Source organism: Bombyx mandarina, chromosome 13 (genome assembly GCF_030267445.1).
Source record: "Bombyx mandarina strain Sakado chromosome 13, ASM3026744v2".
NCBI classification, from domain to species: domain Eukaryota; kingdom Metazoa; phylum Arthropoda; class Insecta; order Lepidoptera; family Bombycidae; genus Bombyx; species Bombyx mandarina.
Window position 1 is genome coordinate 7,133,372 of NC_143220.1, and position 22,336 is coordinate 7,155,707.

Here is a 22,336-nt window from a genome sequence, read left to right on the forward strand (position 1 = left end):
TGCACTTTCAAAGATACAAAACGGTTAACAAGTCATCGTTACCACATGTTCAAACCTGAAAAAACACTAATCTAGTAAAATAAATCAACTCTGCAGTTAGTGGTTGTTTGCATGATTATACTAGGCTCACCACAAACCGGGAGAAGTGGCGATTGCTCTTGAGGCGCATATCATATGCCCACAGTAATGATACTGAATGACGACCACGACCACTCTGACAAGAGTGATACAACAACGGAATGGATGTAAAATAAGTCAATATACACAACTTCGGTCTTCACGTTCCCGAAAAAAGGTTTACTTTTAGAGTGGAAGATTATTTCTGACCTGAAGGTCTTTTAGGATTCCCCTTTTAAGGTCTCTAAAAATTTCCCACAATATCATGTTTAATGATTATCACGTTTTTTTTTCCTGCGCACCATAGGTTATCTATTATTATTATACTATGTAATGTTTATTGTGTTCTGTGCTTTAGAGATTGTTTCTATTTATATGATAAATTGCTGGGTATTTTGCTGTTAATAGATTATTGAAATATAAAAATATTGATATGACAACAACCTTACTCCGTTAGAAGACTTAATTTGCGTTACATTAGTTATTAATATAGTAAATTTAAGTTGTAAATAGACGAAGAAAAAGTTGACCTTGAAGCAGCACAGCTGTCAATTTCAAATGATCTAACCTAATTGTTAATGAAATAAACAATACCGTTGCTGTTTTTATGATTGTGTACGATGAGAAACGTTGGTGCTCATCTCCTAGAAGACAAAATGGACGAGGCCGTAACTCACTATATAAATACACATCAAGCAAACGAGGTGATATTTTGATTTTCAAATCTTACGTCTATGTCTTTGTTGTACGTAACTCGATAATGGATTTCGGCAACTGGGCCACATTAGATTAGAATTGAGTTGTTTCAAATTTGATATTGATGACTTTAGAATAAACATTTAACCATGTAGTAGAAAGTAAATAAAAAATACGTGACGAATTCGTTGCGTCCTTTGACTTGAAAAACAAAAGTGAGTCAATTTTATCTCTTTTCAAAGTAATTAATAACTATTTGATGATAAATTTACCACATAAATTGTTAATATTTCCAATAAAAAGTTCGTAAGTTTCAATAATCTGAAATAAATAGTCAAAATATTTAAGTTTAAACACAACAACATACTAACTAAAAATAGTCATTATCATTTATACATATCAGTGAACTTTCAGAGGGTCAACGAAAAAGTTACACCGCTAAATTAATATTAATTGGTTGATTGACCTGTAAACTAAAATACTCATATGCTAGATATTCAACTATAAAATGAGATTGTATGTATGTGAATATTAAAATTCAGCTTGAGACCTCTAGTAGAAAAATCAATTGTACTGTCATACTCATACTGTCAGCTCTTTCAGAAAAGGTATAACAGATATAAAGATATTCAATATAACCTTAAATATGGTAAATAATAATGATAGCCTGACCTTGATCATCTATACTAATATTATAAAGCTGAAGAGTTTGTTTCTTTGAATGCGCTAATCTCGGGTGCTACTAGTCCGATTTGAAAAAATTTTTCAGTGTTAGATAGCTCATTGATTGAAGAAGGCTATAGGCTATATAACATCATGCTAATAGCAATACAAGCGGCGCACCAATAAAGAATGTTTCAAAATTGGGGTTTTTTCCCTTTTGAGAGCTTCCGCTGCGTGCGCTGCAGAAATGGTTAAAGCTTCGCTAAAATAATGTATGACAGAATTGTCTCTAACTCTCTTGTTGTGACAGAAATCTATATGTTAAGATTGGCTCCCTATAACGTTTTTTATGTTAACCAAATTTGTTCTAAAATAAAGCATTATTTGTGAACTATACCACACGGACAAAGTCGCGCGCGTAAGCTAGTCTAAAGAAATACACATGCTCACAGGAAAAATCTTGGTATCTACTCTTGTAGAGCTCCACTTACCTTACTGATGTTTGGTTCTCTAATTATTCTATAAAAAATTGAGGCAATTTGTTTTTCTTATAGACTGTTCATGTAACTACAAATGGACTACCTCTCAGTGTCCAAGATGATGGCGGCGGACGTGTCACCGTCATGCACACGCAAAACTACTCAGCACCAATGTGCAGGTACCTCTGACTCATTACTTATTTAATATTTAATCATACTAAACACTACTCCATCAAATTTAGCAGTAGGCAGTAGCTTGAGTGGGCCCCTGGTGTTGTTGATGTCCATCAGTAATAGTGACCACTCACCATCAGGATGGACATCTACCGAGGCTGTGAAAATGTACTTCAGCAATTACTAAAAACCACATGAATACTTACCACTGTTGGTATTTTGTTGACATCAGGTCATAGTGTAACTGTTCTTATCCTCAATTTACGGGTGTGAATGGCTGACTTTCCCCAAAGTCCTGAACCTAATGAAGAAATAAGTATTATTTTCTACTGATACTTAATTCTTTCTTGTACACAGCAGACAAGTATCAGTCAACGATCAAGTAACAGAAGGTCAATGGGGCGAAGAACTCCTAGATCCTGACAGCAGGATTGCAGCTATTGTAGCACAACTAGCCCAGCAGTCGAGAACCTCACACCATCTACACCATAAGGTGCAGCAAGTCAGGAACGATGTAGACACTTCGGTAATCCTAGATGGGTCGATGAGGCTTTACAACGGACAGACTTTGGTGAGGATGTTTTTGCAAAATAGTAATCTAAACCAAATTCAAACTATTCTACATAAATCTGATATCATCATCATCATCATCATTATCCTGCCCTTCTCCCAGTCACCTGGGGTCGGCGCAACATGTTTTCTCCTTCCATACTCTTCTATCATATACCATTTCTTCGCTCACTCCCCTCCTACCCATACATAACTCCCCCCCTACATAAATCTGATATCGTTCCCAATTAATTTTGTGATTCTATAAAACATTGGAAAATGCTTTAGTATTTATTCTCTTTCATAAAAATACCCTTAATCTCTATTTTGCTTTTAATTAATACAGTAATAGTAAGACATATTTATAAAAAGGTAACTTTTTTTTGTTTGCATAAAAATAACTTAATTATTATTATGGGGTATAAATTACAACCATGACCAGTCATTAATATCCAGACAGAAATTTTGTAAGCTGTTTTTTTTTTTAAATAAACTTTTTTTTTCTAAATCAGTCTTTCCTAAAGTGGACGATAACGCCCCTTTTTGTTGAACGTTTGACGGGGGACACATCAAAGGGAAAATGATATTTTTATTTAATTCCGAGCATTTTTATATTTATCAACCTTTTAAACCTTCTCTGGACTTCCACAAATAATTCAAAACTAAAATTAGCCAAGTCGGTCTAGCCATTCTCGAGTTTTAGCGAGACTAACGAACAGCAATTCATTTTTATATATTTACATATTAACAACACCATACAAGCTCCTCATAAATTCCAGTGCATTAGTTAGTTTTATTACAATTTTACGGTAATAAACTAATAATGTAATAAATTAGACTAGTGGTAGGACCTCTTGTGTGTCCGCACGGGTAGGTACCACTGCCCCGCCTATTTCTGCCGTAAAGCAGTAATGCGTTTCGGTTTGAAGGGTGGGGCAGCCGTTGTAACTATATTGAGACCTTAGAACTTATATCTCAAGGAGTGTGACGCATTTACGTTGTAGATGTCTATGGGCTCCAGTAACCACTTAACACCAGGTGGGCTGTGAGCTCATCCACACATCTTAGTAATAAAAAATAAAAAAAAACCTGAAGTAGACACTTGAAATAAATCTGCAAATTAACATTGTCATGGTATTTTTAGGAACAACAACAAGAACCTATTGTGGTACACGTACCACAACTACCGCCACTGCCCCCATTGCAAGAAATGAAGAGATGCCAGGAAACTGACTGGTTTCATAATAAAACAAAAAATGTTGCAACACTAAAAGTAAGGTTTGAATTTATTATTCCATCATTATTAGTGGTTCCAAATTGGTATAATTCTTATACCATACTTACACACAGAAGCTTAAAATACTATGTTGTATTACTGTTCTGGGACTATGAGAAAATTGTTACCATTTTAAATGATGACTTTTAGGGGAATATCAGCTTACTGGCTATCTGATGGTTATCTCTTCGTCATTACTAGTGGCTTTTTTGTAACTAATTTATAGTAACTGATCATTGTTTCATAGAAGTTTCCAATTGTCTACACTAATGTTGTTAAATCGTAGAAGTTTAATTAATGAATTCTCAAACAACTCGAGAAGCCACATTGAGCAATTTTGCTCTGCTTTTCCTTACTTCTGCTTATTAACAAAACGAAATTGTCAATGACGGTTACCATTTGCCTTTACTTGTTTATGAATCGTAAACTTTAGATTACCAAAATACAATAATTGATGAGACATAACTTAATTTTTCTTCATTTAACTGACAAGTTTTTCTGTAACTTAATAGTTGAATTATTTATTTTTTAGTTTAGACTATAAGACAAATGAAACTTAAGTGAAAATAACACTGTGTTACATAAAAAAACTCAGAAAGAAATTTCAAGTTTTACTCAATTGCCAGGAAAATATTACAAAATTAAAACATAACTGTGCATCCCCAAAGTTAATGTAGATTTTTCACAAACAGGACAACAATCAAATCCTTACAGCAGCAGACAGTCCAGTTCTGGAACTGGCTGGTGCCTCGCCGGTTCAGAATAAACACCAGAGCAAGAAAAGCTTGCCGCATAAGAAGAGGATATCCAAAAAATTGAAGAAAAGTAATGGGAGTTGCACTCCTCAACAGGTGGGGGGCATCCGCTCTTGTCCTTAACTTAGGTAGGCACTAAATAAGTCCATGTTGCATTTTCAATTGGGTTAAAGTTTTTAGACAAACTGTCAGCCCTACAATTGACTCATGAAATTGCAAGATATTGGCTAATTGGAATTCGTAGGAGGACTAAGTTTCAAAATTGGATGAGGATATTACAATTCCAAAATGGTACTTGATAAATAATCAGAGGGCACCAAATAAATAATGTGTATAATAGAATAAGTCCACTTTTCATTAACATCAACTGAATGCTTCCAGGACATAGTTGTGATTAGCTGTACAAACGAGGTGCCTCATGAAGAAATCCTACCTGATAACTTTGTGACTGGAGTGCAACACCAGGACCAGATGCCGGAAGATACTCATCATATCACACACGAGGTAATTTCAGTCGCTATTTTGACTCATCCAGATTTGACCCTATAGTGGCCTTATCGATAATTCGTTCAAATTATAATTGAGAACATTTTTTTCTAATCAACTCTAACTAGACGAGCTGACGATCTTACGGCTTCCTTGTGGTTAAGTGATTACTACATAAAGAGTGCTATTTTTTTTTCTTTTTTCTTAGCTATGCTGATAGCCTTGAGAGGCTATTTCAGCTTAACCCTAACGTATAGGTGAACTCACGGGGCTCAAACCGGGAGAGTTGCTAACACTGGCCCTAGCAAGATCAGTGCTTCACAGAATCTATCACCCGATCGGAAATGCGACCCACTGAGAAGATCCGGCGAGAAACTCAGTGGGCTGTGTCTATGGGTTAATTCGCTCGTTGAGCCCTTCGTCGCAAGCGACGGGTTAGATCAGGACTGACCGGGACCCCATTCTAAGAAATGTACTTGATGTCTCAATTAAATTAATAAGTAAATGTTTCAAACTCAACATCCTTAAATGTTGTTAACAACAAAAACAAATATTACAGATCAAGACTGAATTGTACCGGAAGTCACTAACCACTAGAGACCATCAGCATTGCATTATAGGAATGACTGTTCTGAATTATTATTCTTGTGAATGACTAGATTAATTTACTCATCCACAGGTTCGACCGATTTTGTTATGTCAATTATGCGGAGAGTTCTATGGTGAAGAACAGTTGAAGTTCTTCCAGCATCTTAAACAGCACTACGAACCTCACACTGCAATAATCATAGAAAATCCTGTACCTGATTTAGGAATTGATAAGGTAATAATAATCACTCATATGGCTCCAAACTGGGAGCTCCTATTTGTAGAGAGTAGCCGAGGATGGTGACTGCTGTGTCACCAACGATTTTGTGAAAAATTTAAAACAAAATATTACATTTGCAACTAGTTAGACATAGACAAGGATACTTTGCTTTACGTTTTTATGGACGGGCCTTTAATTATTACGTAGTTGTGGAGATTAGCATGCAATACTTAAAAAAGGTTTAGGATATATACCTAAAAAACATTTTTTCTTCCAGATGACAAACACGTGTATCGTTGACAACGTGGCAACCCTACCAGACTCTATAGTAGAACTCTCCCTAGAAAACACAGTTCCTAAAACAATGTACCAAAATATAGATAAACAGATATTATATACGACAAACGATAAAACACTTAGTTACACGAACAATAAAGTTCAATATTCGATGGCAAACATCGAGGGCCCGAAGGACGTGACCAGTACAGACGCCGACAAGAGTGACCTGTACGACACTTTGGATAAATTAGAACTGTACAGTTGCGCGAAGTGCAATAAGTCGTTTCGGAAACAGAAGCAATGCGAAGCTCACATCAAGGAGGCTCATTCTAATGGAAAGGTATTTTGTTTGTCATTTAGAACTGAGCGGCTTGTGGTGATCTTCCCAGTGGGTCGGGATTCGGTGATAGATTCACCGACGTACTTCTCTTGCTAGGGCTAGTGTTAGCAAAATTTCTCGGGTTGAGCTCTTAGGCTATTAGCGAATATGCAGGGAAAAAGAGAAAAAAAGGGTTTTGATGATTATTCAATGGGACTATTGTATCAGTAGGGTGGTGGCATTCCGTCCATTCTGCTGCGAAGCATTCGTGCATTTTGGTTGGAAGGATAAGACAGCTGTTATTGAATAGAATTGAGACTTCAATATCATGTCTCAAGGTATTCAAAGCCATCCCAGGCTCACAAGAAGCGCATATCATAGCTACTGCCTCGACGGATGCGTGCGTAACGACCTACTTCCCACCAGGTGGATCTTTAACTTATCTACTTGTCTTAAACAAATAATCTACTTTGTGTTATGACAACCCTATTTAATTATAGTTATTGTCGGTCATTCAGATTGTGACGGCTTGGTGACACGTTTCAGATAGACGACATGGGCGAGTTCAGCGAACCCGAGGACCTGATGGAGGGGATCCACGTGTCGGTGGAGGAGGCGGCCGACCAGTACGAGCACACCCTGCTGCCGCACCTCACTGTGGACAACGGACACGTGCATCAGGAGCACGTACGACACTGGTACGCCGAGCCTACTGACTCACTTTTATTTATTTATTCTCCTACCTAAGCTGAGAGCCTTGAGAGGCTACATCAGCGTAATCTTAACTAGTAGGTGAGCTCATGGGAATCAAACCTGATGACGTTGCTAACACGAACCCTAGCAAGAGCCTTGTTACGCAGAATCTACCACCGGATCGGAAACGCGACCCACTGAGAAGATCCGGCGAGAAACTCAGTGGGTTGTGTCTGAGGGTTGACGCATATGTGACTGGCGCATGGAAAAAAATACCTTCTTAAATATTAGGGCTGTCACCATCCACCAAAGCGTTTCTATTAGTTTTGATACGTCGCAACGCAAGCTCTGCTGACTGTCGTGCTTCTGGAATTTCGGCAGGTACTCCCGCGGCAACGCGTGCGACGAGAGCGGGTGCTGCGGACTCTGCAGCAACGCCAGGGAGCACGACGCGCCGCCCCTCAAAGTACTCAAAGGTGCGTAGCTCGCAGCCGGATCTCCAGATATATATTTGCATCATTAGGTTCTCATGTCACGGGCACGGGTCGGGCCTCGGAACAATCTCCTCTGCCCGGGCTTGAACTCCCTACCTAACGAGGCAGGGGTGATGACTCTGCTTGTTGGCCATTTTTTTAAGGCGATGAAGTGATGTGGCTGAAAATGTGATGAGGTAATGAGACGTTCAAATGAATAGTGATGAGTTTGTTTTATGAGATGAGTGACGATGATGATCTGTATGGTTCCGATCATATAATGGTGGGTCTATCCCCATGATGTGAGGGAGGGATGATCGTCCCCTCCAGATCCTTTCTTCCTTCTTCCTTCTTCATATTTATTTGCACGTCTGTTCATAACATTAAATAGATATCGGTCCCAACCATCTGCCGCAGTATCCTGACCCCTACTGGTTCTTCAGTACTGGCCAGGTGTGCTGCAAGTCGGGATCACAGTAAATTCCACTCTTCTGCGATTTTTGTAGGTTTAATAAAAGACACACATTACAGAGGAAGTGCTTCAGCGCATCTTAGAGACGGACGTCACCAACGAACCGATGATCCCCGAGAGCATCATGCCGGAGCCGGAGCTGCCCCCGCCGCAGTCGCCCAAGGAGCCCCAGAAGGAAGACAAGAAGAAAACTGGCAAGAAGTACGGGTGTCCGCACTGCAGCAGGGTCTTCTACCACCGGAGCAGCCTGTTCTACCACGTGCTGTCCCACGGCGGGAAGCAGCACGCGTGCAAGGAGTGCGGGAAGGCGTTCTATACTTCGGGAGCCCTGAAGGTAACCTCGACGCTGCACTGGTCGCCCGTCGTGTGCGTGTGGCCCCAAGTGACGTCACGCGTAATGTAATTCTGGAGCGTGCGTGTATGGTTTTTTTTAAAGGGATTTTATGACCTAGTAACTAAGACCTTTTTTAGGTCAAGTTATTTTAATTTTAATGAAAACTTTTTTGTATGAAAAAGGATATTATGAAATGAAACGAAGTTGATTAATATGAAACATGGCATGAAATGAAATGAAAACGAAATGAAATGGGATGATATAATATGGGATGAAATATCATCTCGGTAAAATAGTGGTCATTTACTGAGACTTTTTCGGTGGACTTTTTGGAGGATTCCGAAAAGCTACGTTCAGCGGCTATGTTTCATTTTCCCATGTTTATGCACTTTCACAGATACTAAACAGTTAATAAACGACTGTTATTACACATTTAAATCTGAACAAACACTAAATAGACAAAATAAAACAAATCACTTAACCTCACTCCCCGCGTTCCCGCCAAAAAATTTTTTTTACGTATATGTCGGTGTGTTTGTGCACAGATCCACCGGCGCGTGCACAACGGGGACCGGCCCTACAAGTGCGACGTGTGCGGCCACGACTTCCGCCAGTGGACCGACCTCAAGTACCACAAGGTCATCCACACCAACCAGGTGCGTCCGGGGTCGTCTGTCCGCGACCTTCTGTCGCTGTCCAGCCGCCCCAGCTCCTCGTCATTGCTCCAACTAATCACATAGACAATCGTTTATTTAATGACATGACATTATTCGCTTTTTTACTAAATTTCTCTAAACATTTTACATTGTATTTCTTCTGTTGTTTTTGCCAGACTCCTGCTCATAAATTTCAAATGAACTTCAAAGTATTTAAGGTTGTCTGCGACCGAACTGCTCTGTACTGAAATCACTGTGTAGAAGATCTTACTGAACACATTTGTTACATAAATTAACACTAGCAAGTAGTCTTGCGTTATATTTGCATACATATAAATAAAGAAATTTATACATGTCGTGACAATAGCAAATACACTGAGTTGTGTGATAATAAATGTGATCGCATCTGAATTCCAGAAATGTTTTAAATGCGAGTTCTGCGGCAAAGAGTTCGCCCGCAAGTACTCGCTCAACGTGCACCGGCGCATCCACACCGGCGAGCGCAACTACAAGTGCGACTACTGCACCAAGTCCTTCCGCGCCTCCTCCTACCGCCTCAGCCACATGAAGACGCACACCGGTGAGTACCCCCCAACCCCCCGCGCCCGCCCCCCTGCCGCACGTAGTAACCGCGCGTTCCTCCGACAGGCGACAAGCCCTACAAGTGCGAGCAGTGCGACAAGTCGTTCCGCGTGGCCTTCGACCTGAAGCGCCACGTCCTCACGCACGAGAAGGCGAGGCAGCGTCTGGAGCAGCAGAACAACAAGTCGAGACCCGAGAAGGAGCAGGCGAAGACCAAGCAGGACGACGCCGCAGACAAGAGGTCGATGGCCGCCAAGGGCGAGCGGAAGGCGCGGGGGGGGCGCAAGCTGCGGAGGGGCGCCCCCAACGTGACCGTCGCCGACGAGCACTCGAAGGTGAAGCAGGAGTTCAGGCCGGAGTACAGGCTGCGCGAGGAGTTCGGCGAGGAGTACCGCGCGCCCTCCGTGCTGCGCGACACCACGGACGGCAAGGTGCACGTGTACACGCACGTGGCGCGCGACCCAGCCCTGCCCGACGGCGCCTTCTTCGAGAAGCTCACCGCGCTCTACAACGTGCCCGCCGTCTAGTGCCTCTGTGTTCAGCACAATCATATTAACGACCATTACATTTAGAGGGGGGATCATGCCAACGACACTTTAGGGGGTTACCCTTTGTTTTTGACCGCCCGCCGAGGGTGTCGCAATAACATTGACAAAACAAAGCCCCCGACAGAGTGCCCCCCCGGGGGACACGTAACGGTCCCCCCTCTGCTCGGGCCCCCCTGCGTACTTCACAAGAAACAAATATATCGCGATGCTCACCTTTTTACAGTGAGGGGAATTCGACGAGCAGTCGTTCTGCCAACACTGCTGCTACATTCTGCTAATTGGGGATCGACGGTCCGTAATCTATTCTATCTATATATATAAAAATGAATTGCTGTTCGTTAGTCTCGCTAAAACTCGAGAACGGCTGAACTGATTTGGCTAATTTTGGTCTTGAATTATTTGTCGAAGTCCAGAGAAAGTTTAAAAGGTAGATAAATATGAAAATGCTCGGAATTAAATAAAAATAACAATTTTGTTTTTCCTTTGATGTGTCCCCCGTCGGACGGATTCCTTTTGTTTGTTTTAAGTTTATTTTATACAAAAGCTTAGGTATTTTATTTATCGATTGAGGCACTACGAAGTCTGCGGGGTCAGCTAGTTTAAAATAAAAGATTTTTAATCTGTAGGACTTCACTTTAATTATGAAAACTGTTTGTACAGTTTGTTCTGGATTTTTTTGTTCTCATTGCATTTTTCTTGACACCTCGAATAGACTTACATTTCAAATCTAAAATTGTTTTTGTTTCTAGAAAGGTCGACGGCAGTTAGCACTATATTCAAGTTTAGATACGATACATAACGTATTAGACCATGACAAGAACGTTAACGTCTTCTATGTGACGATAAATATAACATGAAAAATGTAAACATACTATTGAACAGTGACGTCATTGTTCGCATCCGCGACACAAATTCTAAACCACAGTCTGATGGGAGTGGGGTTAGAACACCTCTCTAATTGTCTGTTCATGTTTTTCGTATAAAAACAGGTTCTACTTCCAAACTTGTGGACGGTAGTGTATGTTTGTGGACTTCCGCAACCGCTTAGACCACGCGGGAAATCGATTCATATTTCCAATTTATAATAATTGAATGTTTTTTTTTTGTTTATTGTTTCTCCAAATTATAATGTACCTACGCAGTGACAAAGTAGACGCTTATTTTTATATTTAATTCAAAGTAAACGAAGACTTAATTATTATTTAAGTTTTTTTTTGTAAATAACATTTGTCACATAATAAATAATTAGACTGATTTTATTAAATAATTTGTGCCAATGAGATTTCGCGTCGTAAGCTTTAATGACGCGCAAGATGGCGCCGGGCGTGTCTCGTAAACTTTGAGTCATATATTCGTTCCTTGTGTTTAGTGCGAGCTTTTTAACGTTCTCGATAGCGTAAAAGTTAAATCAAATTTGTATGCAGTTGGAGCATTCGCCTGTTTGCCGCTAGGGGCACTGTTTCAACTGCATACAAATTTGGGTTACTTTTACACTATCGAAAACGTTAAAAAACTCACACTAAGCACACTGGTTAACATCTCTCGTCAGTAGACACGTAAAATAAAAAATCACTTTTTTTTTGTATTAGGAATATTTATTACATTGTATTTAATTAAATATCAACCAATCGAAATTTGAAGAGTTGAAATCATGTTTTAGTTTAGACACGTCGCAACTTTAATAATAATAATAATAAATATCAAGATTTTTATATTCTTATTTTACGCTATACAAATAATATTTTTGTATTACATACTTTAAATTATTAGAAGAAGAATGAACTTAAAATCGATTACTCGTTCTTTACGAAAACATTCCTAGTTGTATGCAACTGCGAGAACGTTTTTTTTTGAGGTTGTTATCTCGTATATGTTGGCAATGGTCTCGCAGTGCTTAGATGAGCGACAGCAAGCTCCCTCTGTCCTGGTGAAACTGGAATGGCCTCCTCCAGGCCACAAGTAATCCTTCAATCAAAAAAAAAATAATGCTCCTGCTTGCTGTAGGCTTGGGCGGGTACACTACACGACGACGATGCGATGCGGTAATCGCTTCTAACTTGATAATAAAATATGCACTAGCGCGCAATATAATTCAAAACGGGAAGGTGCGTTTTACATTGCGTGTTTACGTCATCCAAGAGACTGTTTTGTATAGCAAATGAACATCGTTTATAATTGTTCCGAAAACAAGGGAGTACATTATTTTTATTTCGACATCCTTGCAGCAGGGTAGGTATGTACCTACTGATTACTTTTAATAATATAAGTGAATGCTGTTTTTTTCTCGTCACGGATCACGGAATTGTCGGAAATTGTAAAAATTAATGAAATAAATGCAATAAAAACACACTTGCGAAACAAAATATGAATTTACTACTGCGTCTTGTGTGCGCGCGCCACTGGGATGACTTAATATGAGTTTTAAAGGTACCAAATAGTTTAACTTAAATAATAATATACTTAAATATATTTACCTCTAATTATACGTGTAAATATATTATTTATAAGATAAATTTTAATAAACTTTTGTTAACTTTTACTATTTGTTTTATTGTCGATGTCCATTTAGATGAGTATTTTATGCTTCCGCTATAAACTCAACCAATGTTGTGGTGTAAGTAGTACGCTGTGCGCCAACGCGGAACCACTGGCTGTGTATTTCCGCAGTGAAGTCGCAGATGGAACAACCCTTATATGTTGCAAGTGAGTGGTAGCCCACGTGTTGTGTCCGTGGGCCACTGAACAGACTTATCTAAACCTGCTGTTATCCTTCCAGTTCATAAAGACGACCTCTTTGGTCTTTATGTCGTCGTGGCCTAACGGACAAGACGCCCGATGCAATCGTGCCAAAGTGATGCATCAGTGTTCGAAACCTGCATGCAAGTATAATAACCGGCAAACTTCTTGAGCATTTGTCGACGTAGTGGGGGTAAGTTTGCGCATGGTACACTCACGTGCAAAAACATTACTTACTCTGCGTCATAATGCTATTAAATTATTAAAATCAACATATGTATTTATTTATATATTTATTAGAACATCAACAAAACATATAGGTTAATAATTGTAATAATTTAATCTTGGGGTAAAATAGATATTCCTTCTATTAAGTCAAAACTAGAGCTGTTGCCAGGTCTTGGTTCAGTTGAAGCGAAGCTGGTATTTGTAATTTTTTTTTCGTTATCATAATCTTGACCATCATCATCATCACTGTTTTCATCACCCGAGTCGCTATCATCGTGATGAGTCGACATAGGGCTCATCGGCGTAGTTTACAACTCGGTCGATTCGGTCTTCTTTTTTGTCTATAATTAATTATTTTTTGAAGATATTCGATTCGTAGTAATCGAATGTTACTTTTTTCATTTACCAGCTTCCAATTATTTTCTGTTCTTTTTTTCCATCTGAAGCCTAGCTCTTTCATAATCCGTCGTAAGCTTAATTCCGAGCCATTAAAATTTATATCTTCTTTAAATTTTTCGAAGCCTTTCTACGGTATGGAGTTTCGCTGCTTGTTATGTAGTTATTATGATTACATCTTTTTATTACAGATTGAACGAAACTATCCATTCCGGTAACTTTCTTCTTCCCTGATCTTTTCTTACCCGGAGTCCGAAACACGGCGAGCAAGCCAGAGCCTTTAGCTTCGTTAATAATGCACCTAACAGTACTCACTGATGTTTTTGTTGCTTCCGAAGTCTGTTTTAATTTTTCCATATCATTCTTCCCATGTTTTATAAAGAAGCAATATACGTCGTACACAAATTTTCTACCCTTTCTTTTAAGTACTACACCAGTTTGTCACGGCATAGTGTATGTTTTATAAAAAATCAACAAACACTCAACAAATAGCAATGGCAACAAAGTCCACAAGCAATTATAACAAATAACTTAACGATTAATAACGATAGACTTTTCACTGTACGCAAGCGTACTTTTGGGAGCAAGCGGAATGAGGGCGCAGTGCGGGACGCAGGGTTCGACTGATCTACCAATAACGCGCTCGATACGATTTCCCCTGCCGTCGCGCCTCACCCTCACCACCAAAGTGATCTAAAATTCGGTTCTGCGCAGTCAAGGTCATTTGCTCACGAAGTTTGCCGATTACTATACCAATTTATACTAATTTAGTTATTACTGGTGGTAGGACGTCTTGTGAGCACGCGCGGGTAGGTACCACTACCATGCCTATTGCCGTGAAGCAGTAATGCGTTTTGGTCACAGAGTCAAGGCCCGATTCCGCTTATTTTCAGTACCGTTGTTCAAGATTGTGCATTCATGGTCTAAATCTGTTCGTAGGTATTTCAGATAGCGCAACTCTAACAAGAGGAAATGTTGACCGATAAAACGTTTGGCCGCGGTGTTTCACCGAGCCAAAATCATTCGCTCTGAAAATATTCTCTTCACGACTATAGGATATTTTATCCTATTTGTTTAAGTGTACGTAACATAATGTTCCAACAATGTGCTTACATTGTTTGAAATTGTGCCCGATAGTTAATTTAAACGGTTTGCTTCGTCTGAAAGCGTACACAAAGTTGGTCTTGTCTTTTAAAATATCCCGTTGAAGTAGCGTTCGAAGCGAGCCCACCCAATTGTTTGTGAGTGTAATGCCCACGTTTTATGCGTAAACATGTCGAATTCGTAAACATGGAATGTTTAATATCTAAAATAATTGAAGTGAGTAATATGAAATACGGGTACAGCAAGCTCATGATGCATGCCACAAGACTTCAAAACATTTTAACGCATCCGCTCTGAGCTGTAGCCAATATTTGTGATGCACTCTACTACTATGTTCAGTTTCTGAATGTAAAAATGTCAGCGAGCGACGTCCGCCATGACACCAACGCTCTTTCAAATTCAACCGCCAAGAGCAACGCATCAATTTTATAGTTTTCTTATATTAAGTCGTTAATCTATACTAATATTATAAAGCTGAAGAGTTTGTTTGTTTGAACGCGCTAATCACAAGAACTACTGGTCCGATTTGAAAAATTATTTCAGTGTCAGATAGCCCATTTATTGAGGAAGGCTATAGGGTATATAACATCACGCTAAGACCAATAAAGAATGTTTCAAATTCGAGGTTTTTTCTCTTTTGAGAGCTTCCGCTGCGTGCGCTGCAGAAACGGTTAAAGCTTCGCTAAAATAATGTATGACAGAATTGTTCTCTTTTAAAAGATCTAGAAAAAAGTCCGCGACAGCATATGTCTTGTACTAGCTCACAGCCCAACTGGTGTTAAGTGGTTACTGGAGCCCATAGACATCTACAACGTAAATGCGCCACCCACCTTGAGATATAAGTTCTAAGGTCTCAGTATAGTTACAACGGCTGCCCCACCCTTCAAACCGAAACGCATTACTGCTTCACGGCAGAAATAAGCGGGGTGGTGGTACCTATCCGTGCGGACTCGTAAGAGGTCCTACCACCAGTTTCGCTAAAATAATGTATGACAGAATTGTTCCCCTTTAAAAGATCTAAAAAAAAGTCCGCGACAGCATATCTGACATCTATATGTCAAAGTTGGCTCACTATAAAGTTTTTTATGGTAACCAATTTGTTCTAAAATAAAGCATTATTTGTGAACTATTCCACGCGGACAAAGTCGCGGGCAAAAGCTAGTTTGATATATAAAGGTTCAATAAATTTAATATTAAATAAATAATACAATCCACGCTTAATTACCATTACGCAACATATGGTCTGTGACGATTCATTTCATTATTACGATTGCAGCTTAATCATTATTTGTTTCCGGAGTGATACAAACAATACTTGTACATACACGTTAACATTCCATTCAGGAATTAGAATAGAAGCTTAGGGTCTCGCGGTCAGATCGTTGTGGATTCAACACCACTTAGAATATTTTATCATAGACGGAAATCAAAGAAAAATAATTTTTACATAGACCATTCGTGTGTCAAAAAAAAAAAAGTTAGCATTAAGTGTAGTCTTTTTTATAACGATAAAATAGTATTTTGGAATATTTTTACTAAATAATATTACGTCACGTAAGGTTATCATTCTGTCAACAAGTTTTTAGTGGCAGCAGCTTCACTGTGTGAACTCTTCTGCACACCTGACGAGACAGTTTCAGTACTATTAAAAACTGTCATATCCTTCAAACTGAAAATAGTCAAGACAGTAGTAATAATAGATTGACAAATGCGAGCCCACAATACGCTCGACAAAAACGCACACGCGTTTTCCCTTTTGTGCCTACTTCTAGTTGTAGCACTTATTTAGATTCAATTAATATTTAGCTGCAAAGCCTAGAACCTTTTTTTAACTAGCCCTCAGTTATAAAATCACAAAAGTAAAAGGCACTGAGCTATCGGATTGTATGTACCTATGAATTACACACAGCTTTAACAGGCTATTTGAGAATTTTGTAAAGGAGCAATGATATTATAATATGTATTAAAGTAATCTAATCTTAACGTCATAACTGTGCGTCTACTAGGATTCAGTGATTCCCCAACGTTCACGCAGTTTTTGTCATTTCCAGGGGCGTACTCAAGTTCACATGTTGACTTTTATTTAACACCAGAGAAACGACCGCTGTCCACACGTTGTACCACACGCGTAACGACTGTTGTCTCATTGCTAGTGTTATGACTGAAGCTTTGTCTTAGCAACAACAACTATTCCAAGTTTTGGAGACAAACAGAGATATTGTCTAAGAACGTATTAAGACAAACCAACAAATATATTAACGTAACTATCACTAATATTTCCGACTTTGCCGTGAACTCTCCAAATAAATTATTTCATTAGACCTATTCCTGAAAATCATATCAGGAATCGAAAATGATTTAACCAAGCCGGTCTAACCCTACTTATGCGACGCACTGTCCTTACGCTTATAGCACACGGTCAGTAACGCTTACGATAATTAAGGAATACTTCCCGATTTGGGCCATAGTTGCATCCTGCCTACCGTTTACAGGAGGGCTAACAAGCTTGAGACAGGGCTCGTGCCAAAATCCATTTTAGTTTTAGTGGATATGTCTAATCACATCAGTACGAAGTTTATTTCGATAATCATAACAAAAAAAAAACATTTATGCCACGATAGGCAGGAACATATTTTCTAATTGAAGTCACCCTACCGTACAAATTTCTAAGGTTGGTGGTCGTAAGTTTGTACCGTTGTGCTTTGTGCTAGTTTTTTAACGTTCTCGATAGCGTAAAAGTTAACTCAAATTTGTATTCAGTTGGAACAAACGCTAGGGGCGCAGTTCCAACTGCATACAAATTTGAGTTAACTTTTACGCAATAGAGAACGTTATAAAACTCGTATTAAGCACACCTGCACACTGAATCTATCAACCGTGTACCGGCCCCAAATGGTCGGAATAATGCAATCCTACATAAAAAATTTGGTCATATTAAATTATCTGAGTTCTCCTCTGTTATAATAAATTACCTTTACCGGTAGTTGGATAAACTGATTAATGTTTATAAAAAAGAATATTAAATGTTATTTCATTTTAACGTAGCTTGAGAATTTTTAAAAGGTTAATAATAGTAGAATTATTTCTGCGCAAATTAAGAGCTATAGAGAAAACGTTGTTGTATTTGTTTTTGGCATTTTCTTTGCTAAAGGGTTTTAAGCTAAGCGCACGCTCTTGCTCGATAGACCTCCAGTTACTATCCAATTTTTTGTTTCGTTTCTTAAATTGATAGATGACGCTAAAGTTTTATTGTAGCACACATTTAATGAGTTTTATTATACATATTCATTTGTTAATCTAAATAAATCCTTTTTTACTTTCTTTTTATTATTGAAAGGGTTTTTGTGAATATATCCTAGTGGTAAACATACGCGTCACTTTATTTACTTTCATTTTGAAATGATATTAAAAGTGTAGAATTCTTTTCATATTAGTAACGGTTACTGCTTGCTATCATACGGATCATGAGCTCAATTAGCTATTTTTGCTAAGAAACTGTTTACACTTAGAAAAGGCAAAGAAAAAATCTTAAAGCCGGTTTATATAACGTAATCTTGAATCAGTAGTTAATTACCGTAAAATTGTTTAGCAACAATCTCCAGCCGGATCTTTGGACAACAAACCATAGTTTTTTGTTCATTCTTTCACGGTATTTGAAGATAATATATGTCAGTGGGTTATCCCAGAATAAATAGGAAGCAGAAACTTATTAAAGAAATCTATTCTTTCCGGTCGCATTGTCTCCGCTCCGTGCCTCAAAGTAGATCGTGTATCAAACTATCTCTGGAAGCATAAGCTAGAAGACCTGATTTCCAATTCTTCAATATCTAAAGTTAAACGAGCTCTTTTTTTTTTGATTGCTTATATGGATGGACGAGCTCACAGCCCACCTGGTGTTAAGTGGTTACTGGAGCCCATAGCCATCTACAACGTAAATGCGCCACCCATCTTGAGATATAAGTTCTAAGATCTCAAATATAGTTACAACGGCTGCCCCATCCTTCAAACCGAAACGCATTACTGCTTGACGGCAAAAATAGGCCGGGTGCTGGTACCTTTTGAAGTCGTCGTGGGCTAAAGGATAAGACGTCCGGTGCATTCGTATGTAGCGATGCGCCGGTGCTCGAATCCCGCAGGCGGGTACCAATTTTTCTAATGAAATATGTACGTAGTTAACAAATGTTCACGATTGATTTCCACGGTGAAGGAATAACATCGGCGATAGGACCTCTCGTGACCAGTAATTACGCAAACTTTAATTTTGCGGGTTTGATTTTTATTACACGATGTTATTTCTTGACCGTGGAAGTCAATCATGAACATTTCTTGAGTACGTATTTCATTAGAAAAATTAGTACCCGCCTGGGATTCTAACACTGGTGCATCGCTCAACACGAATGCACCGGACGCCTTATCCTGTAGGCCACGACGACTTGAAAGCTCATATTGGAACTCGTTTTACCGGAACCTATAGTTAAGATAACAAAATAATTGTCTTTATATTGTAAAATGAGTCAGTTATATCGAAATAATGCTTATAATTCTAGCTTTCACATACTTTACTTCTTCCTGATTAAAACATTTTGGACGGTGGCTTCAATAATACACTTAATACGGCGAACTGTGTAAACTAATCACAGGCGTTTCCATAAATACAAAAAAGAAATTAGAGAAACAACTCAAAGTCGACGAGACGATAGCCTCTGGTCAGTGGCATACGTGAATATATTTTAGGATTGCACTGTACAAAATTAGTTCAAGCATGCGCTAAATAAAAATAAATAGTGAACTTTAATTAGAATCGTGTCGATGTTACACAGACACGTGGGTTGTAGTGGCAGATTGATGCGCGCCAATGCCACCCTATTTGTTTTTCTACCGCCAAATTCCGACATTGTTTGTTTTCTCAAACGTCAATTTAGTGCAAATCCACAGCCAACGCTGACAGACGAAGAGTTTTTTTCCTGTATTAATATTGTGTTTATATTAACAACGGGTCAATTGCTATTAATGAAATGAATGAGGTTTACGAAAGCGATTTTTCCAAAGAAAACAGGTGCCTTGAGTAAATAGTAGTGAAGGCGTTGGTATCTGCATTCCTTTGCGATTGCTCGGTTTTCCTTTGAATGAAAATGAACATTTATTCATTAAGTACTAGCTGACCCGGCAGACTTTGTAGTGCCTCAATCGATAAATAAAAGACTTAAACTTTTGTATAAAATAAACTTAAAACAAACAAAAGGAATCCGTCCGACGGGGGATACATCAAAGGAAAAACAAAATTGTTATTTTTATTTAATTCCGAGCATTTTCATATTTATCTACCTTTTAAACCTTCTCTGGACTTCCACAAATAATTCAAGACCAAAATTAGCCAAATCGGTCCAGCCGTTCTCGAGTTTTAGCGAGACTAACCAACAGCAATTTTATAGATATAGATAAAGATAATTTAATTTTATCTTGTATTTTTTCATAGTCGGTACGTTGTGTTGCATTAACATTTGTTGCCTTCTAGTATATCCCTCTTCCCTATAGTATAAACCTTCTAGTATAAACATTTGAAAACTTGGAATCTACTTTTGGCCAAAAACTTTTTTCCTTTATAGGCAGACGAGCATACCGCCTAATGATGGTGAGTGGGCACTAATAGTACTTCTTTTTAAGTTAAATATTGTTTGCTGTCTTCTATCAAATTCTAAATTCTTAAATGGTGCGTAGTAAACTAAACATGTTCCATGCCACTTTCTCAATAACTAATTTGAGCAAAACACAATCTAAAATACCAAGGATGTTATACTTCAGTCTAAAAAAGTCTAAATTAGAAGAATAATAATTAAAATCTGGCTGTAGGGGTGTTTGTTAAGCTATCAGATTTAAAAAGGATGCGCTTGTCAGTCCGCGACCTTTATACTTATATTGTATCCGAACTTGTGATTATAACTTTTAAATATTCTAACTTTTAATGCTACGTCATTTTATAATTGATACGGAGGCTCTTTTACAAATAAGTTTCTTCTAAAGTTATTTCTTCTTACTGATAAGTTGTTTAATATAATGTTGTAACAGATTATTTTTATACAATTATCGCGCAATTTTTATAACACTCTGCTATAATAGACAGTAATAAACACTGTTGACATCATACTTTGCGCTTGTTGTAAAAGCTTTCGAATTATTGGATTTTATTTAGTAATTAATATTAGGGGTTAAAGTATGAAATTGCCGATTTGTACTGAAAAAATATAATTCTTTTTTTTTTCTTTCATTTAACATATTTATTGAATCAAAATATCTACCATTATTATCTATACATTGCTGCCATATAATAGGAAGGTCATTTATGCCTTTGCGATAAAACTCTGGTGATCTAGATTCTACAAACTGTGTGAAAGCATTTTGTACTGGTAAAAAAACTTTTTATCACGTAGAAAATTGTCCAAATGATAAAGAAAAACGGTAGTCCGTTGGACCAAGGTCTGGCAAATACGGAGGGTGACGAATGGTTTCTAAGTGCAATTTCTGTAGAATTAAAACAGTTTCTCGTGCTGTATGAGGTCTCGCGTTATCATGGAGCAATAATGATGAAGATCGATTCATGAGTCGGGGCTGTTTCACTGCAAGTTTTACTATCATTGTTCGGAGTTCGGCACAATAGACATCTGCCGTTATTACTTGACCAGATCGAAGAAAGCTATAGTGAATAACACCATGCTGAGACCACCAAACAGTTACCATTACCTATTTATTGGTAAGATTTGCTTTAGGACACTCTTGCGGCGCTTGACCTGAATATTTGATGATTTAATGATCGTTTTAATTTAATTCTGGACTGTTGAAGAGAATGAATGAAAGAAAGACCTGGTGAAAATCGCTGAGTCACGTTGGATGCAGGTGGCAACGGACCAGCCGCACTGTACATCAGTTGGAGAGGCCTATGTTCAGCAGTGCACCGTCATCCTGTCTACTTTTGTCGCGAAACAACCAAGCATTTCAACTTAAATCATGTCATGTCTCAATAATAATATGCGATCATTCACGTTGAGATATCTGTGGGCTTCGAAAACCATTTCACAATAGATGGGACGTGGCCCCCTTTCCCATTGAGGAACTAAAAATTAAATAAATCAAAATGAAGATGAAAAGCTCACATTCGCAATGTAAACTGAATAAGGCGCTCCCTCTCGTTTACTCACACACTTGTCAATAAAAGCGATTGTACACCTAAGAAAATCATGGCTAAAAACCTCAAAAATGAAACTGTAACACCATTATTAAATGTTTCAGTAGAAAACTCGTGATGGAAACGAAAATAAAATTTTATTTTTGAATCCGAAACAAAGATAACGTGTTTTTGAGGTAAATTTGGTACAAACGTGGGTGAAGTTTACAAGAAAGTAAAGAATCGTTTTATTGGTACACCTGAAACACGGATTCGCACGAATGAATAACTGGATCGGCATCCCGCGCCTTGTTCCAGAGGGATTTTCCGTTGGAATCGAGATCTAGGGCGGTG

The 22,336-nt window shown here is 38.4% G+C and overlaps 1 protein-coding gene across 2 annotated transcripts; it reads left to right on the plus strand.

Moving 5' to 3' along the window:
- Positions 1-431: 431 nt before the first annotated feature.
- On the plus strand, positions 432-12,280 carry LOC114243722 (uncharacterized). Of its 2 annotated transcripts, none has more exons than XM_028175325.2 (14): positions 432-821; positions 2,031-2,134; positions 2,490-2,700; positions 3,823-3,951; positions 4,647-4,805; positions 5,091-5,213; positions 5,875-6,018; positions 6,281-6,622; positions 7,148-7,299; positions 7,676-7,770; positions 8,299-8,573; positions 9,119-9,229; positions 9,647-9,809; positions 9,878-12,280. In XM_028175325.2, exons 1-14 carry the CDS (start codon positions 738-740, stop codon positions 10,336-10,338), a joined length of 2,553 nt encoding a protein of 850 aa, XP_028031126.2. In that variant the 5' UTR covers positions 432-737; the 3' UTR covers positions 10,339-12,280. The 2 variants fall into 2 exon arrangements, with proteins under 2 accessions (XP_028031126.2, XP_028031121.2); XM_028175320.2 differs by having other exon boundaries at positions 435-821; positions 2,487-2,700.
- The last annotated feature ends 10,056 nt before the right edge of the window (positions 12,281-22,336 follow it).